Genomic DNA, 12,500 nt, shown 5'->3' on the forward strand with positions numbered 1-12,500 from the left:
ATGATGATGATGATGATGATGATGATGATGATGATGATGATGATGATGATGATATTGTTATTATTGTTGTTGTTGATACAGGAAAATAACTGTGGGGTAGGGGGGGTAAGGGAAGGAATCCCTGTGGATTGAAAGGGGCAGTTGGGGAGTAAAAATGTCAATAGCACGTAAGATCTCCCAATTGTGAAATAAGCAGCTCTGTCAAAATGTACTTGTAGAATAAATGCAACACATCGTGGCACTCATCAACATAAGAAAAACAAAGAAACCAGCACTTTTCTGGCCGTAGGCCTTTTTTTCAAATGTTTTTTTTTTGTTGTTGTCTTTTTTGTTTTGTTTTGTTTTGGTTTTTTTTGGCTCTGCACGAGTTATGACCATAAAAAACACATTTCTGTGTGGGTTTTACTGGAAAAACGTTGATTAAAGGCGCACAAAAATGCAAATTTGCAGTTTTGAAGGACACTCAGAGTCATGCTTTGGAAGTCACCTCAACTTCGGAGGCCACGATTTTCTCACTTATTTCACCTTTGACACCAAGCAACCCCACTTCCTTCAATCGTAAATATCTCAAATTCTACTCAGGGGGCTCTCGTTGCCTAGAGGTTAAGGTGTTGGCCTCTCATTCAAAGATCCCGGGTTCGAATACAGGTAGCGACCGAAAAATTTTGTTCTCTAAAATTGTCTCCTTTCACCTCCTTTCCAGCTCTCTAGCAATGTTTTGTTTCATTTCCACTTTCTGTCCCCACACCTTCACCTCCTTTGCCCCCTCCTCTGGGCTCCTGACTCTTTCTGCAGCATTTCTACTACTTCTCCTTGGCTCCTCCTAACTGCAGTCTTTCTGCCACACATCTGATCTTCTTGTAAGAAAGATCTACACCTAGCCTTCTCTGACAAGGGCGAAAAATCTCGGAGGGCCCGTGTGCAAGTTGCGCACGTTATAGATCCCTTGGTGGTCGAAAATCGATAAGAGTAGACTTCGGCCGCCACCCGGGCAAAATTCAAAATTTCCTACCAACTGAAAATATTAGGTGCGACCCGCGCGCTCATATGACCTTATGCAGTTGCGAGCACCGTAAAACACTTTACAAAACAAAAAAACAAAACATTCTACTCAAGGTGGATGGGTGTGGTTTTAAAAAATCAAAAACAAGACAAAGAAACATGGTGTAAGAAGATACCAATAACCAGGGGCGGTTCTTTCACTGGGCAAGACCGGTGGCGCCGGTCACTTTTTGTTGGCTGAGCAGTGATTGTGGGGCTCCAGTAACTAAGTGCGCAGGGAGTTTAGACTCAAGTAATGTCAAGCAAGTGTCTTTTTACACGGGGATCAGATGGGTGGTCACTGGGGTGTGTCTTTGAGTAAGACACGACAACCCTAGCTCAAAATACAGGGCGCTGCACAGTGGCGACCGACAGTGGCATGGTATTAAACTGTTCTGTAGCTGTGTAACATGGTGCATTTAGGTATGTATCTATTCATGTATTTATGTATGTACGTACTTAACATTAAGTATTAATGTATGCAAATTTATGTTTGCCATTGTAAACCAAAGTGCCCTTCCGGAACAAATAAAAATGTAATTTATTTATTTATTATTTATTGCTCACAACATTTACTTGGTTTCAAGTAAACACACATTATTATCTAATCAATGTTCAAAAAGCACTCTCCCGATTTGAAAGGGATATGAGAGACAATAGAGGTTCTTTGGTGTGTTGTCGCACTACAGAGACTCTTTCAGTCATCTTCTGTTGATGCTGGTGTTAAGGTTGCCAGGTATTCTGCTGATTATCATCGTCTCCGTTTAGCTTTTACTGATCTTCATGTTGAGCTTTTCACATTGAGCATATGAAACTCGAAACAATGCACAATCTTTAGTATCTTTGTCATAGTAGGAGTGGAAAACAAAAATATTTGACCGGCTAATCACTGTTGGCAAAGTCACGATTCCGTGCTGATCCATTTTTTCTTGACGTAATAAAGGGGGGAAAGCCCCCAGGAAAAACAACAACTAGACCTGGGAAGAGGGACAAAAAGCCCAGAAAAATTGCACGTGGTAAGATGTAAGGGGAATGAGGCTAGAGGAAAGGAGACCACACGAAGCATTTTTTAGCTTCCAACCAAGGACACATTAAGGTAACAACAATGTACAAATACGCCATTCCCTTTGTATTCTAGTTCTGCACTGTGATTTTTTTAGTTCGGCTTCTATGTTTTGTACTTTAGCCTAAGTTATTTGTTTCTTTGTTGTTGGTGGTGGTGGTGATGATAATGTTGATGATGATGATGATATTGATATTATCAAACAACACAAGTTAGAACATCACATGTACGCCAATGACACCCAGCTGTACATACCAATCAACCGGGGGGGAGAAGATCTACCGATTTCAACCCTCCAAAACTGTCTTCAAGATAACAAGGACTGGATGTTTGACAATAAACTTAAACTTAACAAAAACAAGAGAGAAATAATCTTAATAGGAACAAATCACTTAAGAGCAAATGTACAATTTGAGAGTTTGGATCTAGGCAATGCAACTGTTGTGGTGGAAAAATTAAGTGCCATACGAAATCTTGGCTTTTATTTTGACCCTGGTATTTTCTAAGAAAACACACGTCACTAGAATTTGTCAAGCCATGCACTTCCATAATAGAAACATTGGCAGAATATGGAAATTTATTAATGAAAATACCACAAAAATTCTTGTTCTTGCTTTATTTTCGGTCACCTTGATTATTGTAATTCTCTTCTTTTTTTTTTGGCATTCCAGATTCTACTCTGGCCATACTTCAAAAGATTCAAAACAGGGCAGCAAGACTTGTAACTTTGAGAAAATTTTCAGACCATGCCCATGATATTTTGAAAACTCTCCATTGGATGCCAGTGAGAGAGCGCATTGAATTTAAAATTAATTTTGGGCCTAGTTTATAGATCTTTACATCAGTGCTCACCAAATTACCTCTCAGAACTTATGGAAATGTACGCACCATCTCGTAAATTAAGATCTTCAAATGACCATCAGCTCTGCATGCCTAAGTCTAGAACAATATTTAGTGAGAAAGAGCCTTTTCCATCTGTGCCCCAAAACTTTGGAACAATTTGGATTCAGATGTTAAAATGTCTCTTTCAATTTTGATCAATTTAAATCAAAGTTGAAGACAATGTTTTTCAGGAAAGTTTATGTATAATGCTGGACCTTTATATCTGAAATACATGTCAGTTTGGTTATTTGGTTGGGGTTTTGTTGGGGGGGGGGGGTTGGGGGGTATGCATGTCGTAGTGGTACTGAGCTTTAGAGTGTGTGTGTGTGTGTGTGTGTGTGTGTGTGTGTGTGTGTGTTTGTGTGTGTGTGTGTGTGTTCGTGTGTGTGTGTGTTTCGTAAGCGCCACCGAGCACCTTTTGTGGATGCTGGCGCGTTAAAAAGTCATTTATTATTATTATCATTATAATCATTATTATTATTATTAATATTGTTATATTATTTTTATATATGTATATATTTATCATTATTATTATTATTATTATTATTTCTATTATCTTTGTTGATTACACCGGCTCGTATGTAAATCGCTCCTGTCACGATGTGAAACTGATCTACGCGAGGTGTTTCCAAACAACGCCCACCTCGCGGGGACGTCAGCCAAACTGGTGCATTCAGCTTTTGCCCAGAGGACTTAAAAGACGGCTTCTAATTGGTCGCTTTTAAGCATAAGTGGACTGTTTTGAGAAAATCAAAGGTTAATTGTTTGCCCCTTGTTCAGTTTCTTTAAAAGACAAGGAGAGTTTTCTCTATAACCAAACAAAAATACACATCAATGAAACCAAACTTCTGCTATAGGTATGGCAATGTCCATTTTTGGTGTAGGTCAAGATTTCTGGAATTAAACCCCCGAAATCTTTGTTAGCCCGCTTGTCCTTAAAAGCGACCAATTATTGCCAACTGGCCTCTCTGTTACTTATAAAGGAAGGACACGTCTGCAGAACAAATACAAATGTACATAATATTATTTTACATAATTTCATCCTTACGTATTGTTTTATCATTCAATTAGTCTCTTATTATTGCTTGTATATCTATTGTTGGCATACTTATTTCTATTGAATTTTAAAGCACCCCCACGACATAAATGATAATAGGCTTCGTACATTCATCCATACGAAACATATGTCAGTCCTCAGCACATTCTTTTATGAATCTGAAACATGGGCCTTGTACAGCAGACAAGAAAAGTACCTCGACATTTTCCATCTCAGATGCTGCCGCAAGACCTTAAGCATATCGTGGCGTGACAAGGTTACAAATGTTGAAGTGTTGGCACGGGCAAACCTCCAGAACATGACAAGTATCATGTGTTTAAGAAGATTGAGATGGCTGGGCCATGTCAAGAGAATGGACGACAACCGGATTCCGAAGCAACTTCTCTATGGAGAATTTGCCCAGGAAAGAGGCCAAGAGGAAGACCAAAATTGAGGTACAAAGACACCTGCAAAAAACAGCTTATCTAAGCGTGGAGTAGATGTTAGCATCTGGGAAGAAATAGTTGAGGACAGGAAAACATGGAGGAAAATGATAAAGGACAGAACTATAATGATAAATGGCAGTCTCTGAAACAACCAGGCTGAGAAGCGCCAACGACGAAAGAAAAACAGCAGAAGTACAGAGATTCAGACAAGGGCGAAAAATCTCGGAGGGCCTGTGTGCAAACCAAAATTTCCTACCAACTGAAAGAATTTAACGTGTCCCGCCCGCTCATATGACCTTATGCATTTGCGAGCGCCGTAAAACACTTACAAAAAAACCCTCACACACACACACACACACACACACACACACACACACACACACACACACACACACACACACACACACACACACACACACACACACACATCTACTTGTTTATCACACTCGCACTCTTACACATCGTCACGAAATTATCACTTACATAATTTTAAAAAATAAGATACACAATGCAATTCGCAAAATACATAAATGGATATCCAGTCATTTACATCACATTGTATTGAACATGAATTTACTAATATAAAAATGATGTCATAAGCTTATTTCCAATAAAATACGTCTCCCGCCCGGTTTCTATAATACGGATATTAGTTCCATTAAAAACGAATAGATAAATGTAAAATGGGGAGGTGGGGGGTGTGGTCACTTTTGACTAAAAATAGTCATTTAAACTAATCCCCAGAATGGCTGAGAGAGGATACAAAACACATAAACAGAAGGGGAAAAAAGAACATCGGGGAACTCGGTGGGGGGAAAATGTGCAGATGTTTGCTGATATGTTCTATAAAAAAAGATAGATAAGGTGTCATTGATAGAAATAGCAAGACTCTAAAAATCATGTTCTCAGCCTACACAATTCAGATTTTGTTTTCTTCAATTTTTGTTTTTTTCTTGGGGGGGGGGTGGGGGAGTCGTAGCGTGGGACTGTTGCTTTTTTGGGTTTGTTTGGTTTTTTTCTTTTATTTCACAATCAAAGTCACGACTATCGCTCCCTTTTTAGCATTTGAACTATAGACGCATTTTAGTTTATCTCTCTGGGGTTGTTTTTTTGGTTGTTTTTCAATTCTGTTTTCTTTCGTTTTTCTTTTGCCTTTTTTGTGTACATTATTATGCAATTTAAGCTCTTACTCCTGGCGTAATTTGATTCACTTCGGACTGTCTGCCAGCTTTCAAGCGTCTGTCAGAGATTCTTCACCCTTGTTCTGTTTCCTCGATCTTCCACTCCATTTTGAAAACTTTGAGCTCACAATGGGCAAAGTTATTTTCATTATCTTCGTCCAAGGTAATTCAAAATTGTATTTATCTACTTATTTATTTATGTATGTATTTGTTATTTGTTCATTGTTAATTGATTAATTAATTAGTTAATTAATTAATTAATTAATTAATTAATTAATTAATTAATTTTATATTTATTCATTCATTTAGTCATACATTTATTCATTTATGCAGTCATATATTTATTTAATTATTCATTTATTTATTTTTTTATTCCTTTATTTATTCATTCATTCATTTAATTATTTAATTATTTATTCATTCATTAAAGTGTTTATTTTTTCATTCATTCATTTATTTATTTACTTATTTATCGATTAATCAAAGGAGCTGACTGCTCAGAAACGACCTGACTAGACGGCTGGGCTACAGGCCTACCTATGTCGCAGATGTGTGCTTTTGACCATTGTTGTAGTCCTTGTTGGCGTGTTCTTTAGTAACTCTTCTGGTACATAAATTTGTTCTTGTATTGCTAAATATTTCTTTTCTAAAATTTTCGCCTTCAGTCTTTTTATTCAACCGTTCTCTTCAACTCTTTAAGGACGCGTCAGACACATTTGCCCGACCAAAAACAGATCAAAATCAAAGTCAGTGTTGTGACACATTTCAAGCCCACATAAAAAAACCAGAAACACAACATTGGACACTTCATATTGATATGAATGTTGTTGCCTGCATTATTAAGTTTCAGAAATAGAAAACAGAATTGGACAATAATCTATTTGTATAGATATAACAAAGTTAAGCTTTTTCGAGCATTTGAATGGGCGGGATTCGTGTCTTCAATGAGTTAAACGGCAAGTAAGACCTGACTAAATAAAAAATAACACACTTTAGTACAGGCATAAATTCTTGGCGCATCTTATCCTCAAATGTCATCCTTAATTAACGGGTGAACCAATGTCACCCATATTTTGAACAGCAGTATGCATCAATTTGTTTTAACTTAATCATATTTTTCCACAACAATTGAGGATAGATTATTTAAAACTTTTCTTTATGAATGTGAATAAAATATATTCTCACATACATTTGGTCACTTTTAAGGACGAGCGGGCTAACCAAGATTTCAGGGATTTTCAGAAATCTTGACCTATTCCAAAAGTGGACATTGCCCTACCTATAGGAGAAGTTTGGTTTCATTGGTGTGTATATTTGTTTGGTTATAGAGAAAACTCTCCTTGTCTGTTAAAAAGCTGAACAAGGAGCAAAAACTTCATCTTTGATTTTCTCAAAACAGTAGTTTTCGGGATAGCTCCTTTGTGCTTAAAAGCGATCATTTCACATAAGCATAGTATGGCCTACGGCACAGCTCACTAGTGACACTTTTTAGTGGCAAAACTTGTTACAGGAAATTAATTTTAAAGTGAACACTTTTTTTGCCCTTAAGGTGCTCAAAACATGCATTCAATAAGCATAATTAGAAATAAATGACCAACTTGCATTTAAAAGCGATGTTGTTACTGTCTGTTTGATTCGTATTTATTAAAGAATTTTCTAGAATACAGCTAATAGGTGTTTACCAAAATATATTGATTTGTTAAAACAAATTGATACAAGTCATTGTGCAAAAACTGGAGAGTTTATGTTTAGATAGCTGAGAAAACACTTAACAATACGTCGCAGCACCAATTATATGACCGCATTGTAGGTGGTAAGTTAAGAGGTGGCAGAGAGTCCCCACGCCGTATGGATACGATAGTAAAGCACGGCGTACGGATAGGGTTAAGTGGTGGCACAGAGTTCCCCACATCGTATGGATACGATAGTAAAGCACGACGTACGGATAGGGTTAAGTGGTGGCACAGAGTTCCCCACGTCGTATGGATACGAATACGATAGTAAAGCACGACGTACGGATAGGATTAAGCCTTTGTGTGTCAGGCCACAGTAAATTAGATCTATGCCGTTTTTCACAAATTATTATTTTTATCAATAAGTCACAAAGTTTTTATTCCCTGCTTAGAAAAAAAAAACGCACTTCAAGAAAGTGTGCACTTTTGCCTTTTTTTCTGCTTTTTTTTTACGTTCCGATGACATAAGTAGAAGATTTTTATCTTTTATCTTGCGTGTTCTTTTTAGTGAGGCTACAATATTGGGGAATTTGCCACTGTCACGATTGACGAAACTAGGTCGCCAGAAAACAGAACATTATGTCCTCCTTGGTCCTCGTATAAGGCTATAAATAGTCTAGAGGTCAATGAATGCAAGACGGGGATAAGAAATGAATATATTATATTTGTTTAATTTTTTAAGAATTTTTTTATAGATTTAGTCAAATTGTTAATATGCTCTCAAACCAGGTGATTCACGTGGATTTTTTTTTTTTATTTGAACTTATGACTGGAATTTTTTTTACGAGGAGTGTTGTTGTTTTTTTTTTCTTGTTTTTTTTACTTGTTTTGTTTTTATTTCTTTTGCTCTGACAGGGCATGGGGGAAGGGGGGGTGGGGCTCTCGTGGTCTAGAGGCACCGTGTTCACCTCTCATTCAATAGGTCTTGAAGTGGAAACCTGACAGAGACGGACATATTTCTCCTTTCACCTTTCCTGCTCTCTAATCATGTTCTGTCGTCTGCTTTCGTCTCCATGTATTACTTCTTCTTTTTTTCTTCTTCTTCTCCTTCTTCTTCTTCTTCTTCTTACTATTATTATTATTATTATTATTATTATTATTATTATTATTATTATTATTATTATTATTATTATTATTATTATTATTATTATTATTATTATCAACAAATTTAACATCTAACATCTAACAAGCCTATTTGTTTAATTTCATTTCACATCTCTTATCAATTTACCATTTTCACGTAAGTTTCCCTTAGGCTTCTGCTATCATTTGGTGAAACATTTCGCGGATATACGTGAGATTCTATTGTGGGAAATTAAACACCCTGTGAAGATTTGGAAGTGTGGTTGGAATTTAATGGCTTTGTCATTGTGTTATGTGTATGTATAGTGCATATTTTATCTCTCTTACTCATTCTCTCCATATTGGTAGAGATCTCTCTTTTCATATTACACGCACACGCACACACAAACGCACACATACACACACACACACATATACATACACTTTTACTCTATGTCTCTTTCTCTTTCTCTCTCTCTCCCTCTCTCTCCGTGTCTTTCTCTCTCTCTCTCTCTCTCTCTCTCTCTCTCTCTCTCTCTCTCTCTCTCTCACTTTCTCTCTCTGTCTGTCTGTTTGTCTGTCTGTCTGTCTGTCTGTCTGTCTTTCTCTCTCTCTCTCTCTCTCTCTCTCTCTCTCTCTATCTCTATCTATCTATCTATCTATCTATCTATCTATCTATCTATCTATATGTACAACTTCGATCAACCACGGAGCTCGAATTCGATTTGAGTTCAAATGTTTACTATTGAAGGCCTCCATATAGGACACAATGCGAACTAAATTTTGTCAAATCACATACACAACTTCTAAACATAAAAAAGACAAAAAACAAAAGCAAAATGACCCCCCCCCCCCCCCCCCGAACCCAATACACACAAGAAAGAAAGAAAGAAAAAAAGAAAGACATGAAAAAATGAACTAACAAATGAACAAATGAGCTAAAGGGCGAATAAACGAATGAATGAATGAACAAATTAACTAATGGGCGAAAAACGAATAAATAAATAAATAAATAATTGAATAAATGTATAAATGAACGAATTAATTAATTAATAAAACCTGTCAGGGATAAGATATAATAATTTTCTCGTGAAAAGAACTTTAGATAATCACCCTAACCATTCGGACAACAAAAAAGACCTTTTCAACGTTTTTATGTTCCTGAACAAAAAAGATGTGGGTAGTTGACGTGTGCTCTGGAATCATTGAAATTTGCTCCTTCTTCTCTACTATTAAACATGTCGTCATTATCTCCTCTCCTTTTTTCTTTTTCTTTGTCCACTACTCTCTCGTTCTCGTCGCCGTCTTTATCTTCGACACTTATATTATTATCAATATGACCTATTTCATTTGCAAGTGACGTATAACCTTTACTCGAATTAAAAACTAAACTTACATGAAAAGATCCACTTCGCTCGTGATTACTGCGTCATTAAGGTGTGCCTCTCAAACTACACTATTATAGTACTGCTTATCAGTGACCTTCTCAATTAGCTGTAACTATAAAAGAAAATTGCAACATTTAATATTAGTCGGTCACGGATTGATGTTCGAGAAAGTGTTTTCCCATTTTTGGACCCACAATTTGACCCTTTTATTTTTATTTAACCAAAATTATATTTAAGTGCTATTTTTATTATGCTAGCAAAAGTAATAGTGAATTTATATGCACTATTAAAACACTTGAGATTCTCTAATACTCATTAGGAACGAAAGATTAATGAACGTATAGCTGCTGTTCAGTTTGTTGGTATATTTATAATTATCTGCTTTCTGGGTTTTCCATGTTCTATCTCAGAGGGATTTTTAGTCGATCAAAGGCACTTTTGTTATTACCTTAATTAACAATTATTATTATTTCACTGGTCTACAGCCCTGGTCCTTCAAACTGCCGCCTCAGCTTCATCTTCGTCGATATCAGGATCTACCCACGCCACCACCCCAAAGCCATATAGAACCGTCTGCTACCCTCCGCTTGGCTGTTTCAGCAACCGGCCTCCTTTTCACAACGCCGGCGGGTCAGTGCCCGCATCCCCCGAGAGTCTAAACGTTGGCTTGAGACTGTACACCAGAGCGAATAGAGCTAGCTATGAGAGTCTGGACTACAAAACGACCAACAGTCGGCGGTTTAGCAATCAGCGAGACACCAAGATTATCGTTCACGGATTTGCCAACAGCGGCGATACTGAATGGGTGGTCAAGATGAAGGATGCTCTACTTTCAGAGGTAAGTTTCTGAATGTTTTGTTGTTGGTTTTTTTGTGTGTTTTTTTTGTCCCTTCCCTTTCTCAATAAGTTAATTTCTGGCGCATTGATCAGTTTTAGTCATTTTCAGAAAATGGGGGGGGGGGGGGAACCTTTTTTTCAGAACAACTGTCTCTGTGGAACGCTTGAATTAATTTTTAGTTTTAGTAGAGGTTTTACGGCGTTCGCAACTGCATAAGGTCATATGAGCGCCAGAAGATTAGAGGTGTTACGAGAGAGTAACAGACATTAAAAATAAGAAGGGGAGATAAGGACGATAGATGCTTGATAGAGAAGAAGAAGCAAACCACACCAGAGCACCCACCAACTACCCACCCGCTTGAATTTCTGTACACCCAATTAATTCTATTAATGGATTATTCTTTTGTCCAAGTGAACTTAACTACCCAGCTGATACTTGGGCAATCTACCGACCCCCTATATCTTCCGCCCAGGCAAAACTGTATCATGCAGATTGCTTTAAGATCGTCTATCGAGACAAAATAGGCCATGATATAACATCAGAACAATTATTATTTCAACAGCACCATTTTCTGTCAGGACGCTTTCTTACAGTACTATTATCTCTATAGCAAGACAATTTCAACAAAACCGTTCTCTGCTCAGGACGATTGAAACACTCTGTCTTTCAACAACATCTTTATCTCTACAAACAAGACAGTTTCAACAATATCGTTGTCTCTACGACAGAACAATTTCAACAATATCGATCTCTCAGTAAACAACAGCCTTTCAACAGTATACGTGTCATTCTCAATATAAACAAGACAATTTCAATAATACAATTCTTTCTCTAAACAAGGCTATAGAGATAACAGTTCTCTTGAATGACACAATTTTCTCTATAAAAAAGGCAATTTCAATGTTACTATTCTCTCTGCCTGTACCAGGACGATTTCAACACCACCTTTCTCTCTTTGATAAGACAATTGTATACAGAGGTATTTATGCCATCTGAAAGCTTGTTTACTTCTCCTGTATTTGGATGAGAAATACACTTCTATTTAGAATTGAAGTCGAGATATGTGCGTGTGAAGGTGGTGAGGTCAAACTACTAGCAAGAAAACGGCCATCAAAGTTTGGTAACCCCCAAAGCTTGAGAGTCCTTGAAAATATACATTTTTATCGTGCCTTTAATGAAAGTTTTGAAGTAGGATTTACTCAGAAATTCGTTTTCAAAAGGACATAAAAGGTGTTGAGCCTAAAATAGAAAGAAAACTTGAAGAAGAAAAAAGTACTCAACACCCAGAAAAAGGCCGCTCTCTTTGATTACATTGTTTGGACGAGTGCCTGAATTCACCACCCTGCCTCACAATTTCAATCAAACCATTCTCTCTATACTAGTGGTTCTGCTACTGGACTCGTAATCGGGAGGTTGTGGGTTCGGGGGTTCGAGCCGCGGGCCCGACGTTGTGTCCTTGGGAAAGACACTTTACACGAATTTACCCCACTTCACCCAGGTAAAAATGGGTACCCAGCTATAGACAGTGAAAGATCTTGTTAGTCTGTTAGTGTTTGAGCGCTTAACCAGCTGTTTGCACTGTATGCTTATTCTTCTTCTTCTTCTTCTTATTATTATTCTTATTATCATTATTATTATTATTATTATTATTATTATTATTATTATTTTTATTATTATTATTATTATTATTATTATTATTATTATTATTGTGATGATGATGATGATGATGATGATGATGATGATGATGATGATGATGATGATGATGATGATGATGATGATGATGATGATGACGATTATTATCATTACTATTGTTATTATTATTATTATTAT

General features: G+C 36.9%; 1 protein-coding gene across 1 annotated transcript in view; it reads left to right on the forward strand.

Annotated features, from left to right (window-relative positions):
* The first annotated feature begins 5,547 nt into the window (after positions 1-5,547).
* LOC101846528 (pancreatic lipase-related protein 2) overlaps positions 5,548-12,500 on the forward strand; it is a 14,329-nt gene continuing 7,376 nt past the window's right edge. The window contains exons 1-2 of the mRNA XM_005107800.2: positions 5,548-5,812; positions 10,318-10,670. Of these exons, the coding sequence (XP_005107857.1) occupies positions 5,779-5,812; positions 10,318-10,670 (387 nt within the window). The 5' untranslated portion in view covers positions 5,548-5,778. The remainder of the gene's footprint in view (positions 5,813-10,317; positions 10,671-12,500) is intronic.

The sequence above is a fragment of the Aplysia californica genome, unplaced genomic scaffold (genome assembly GCF_000002075.1).
Source record: "Aplysia californica isolate F4 #8 unplaced genomic scaffold, AplCal3.0 scaffold00632, whole genome shotgun sequence".
Lineage (NCBI taxonomy): Eukaryota > Metazoa > Mollusca > Gastropoda > Aplysiida > Aplysiidae > Aplysia > Aplysia californica.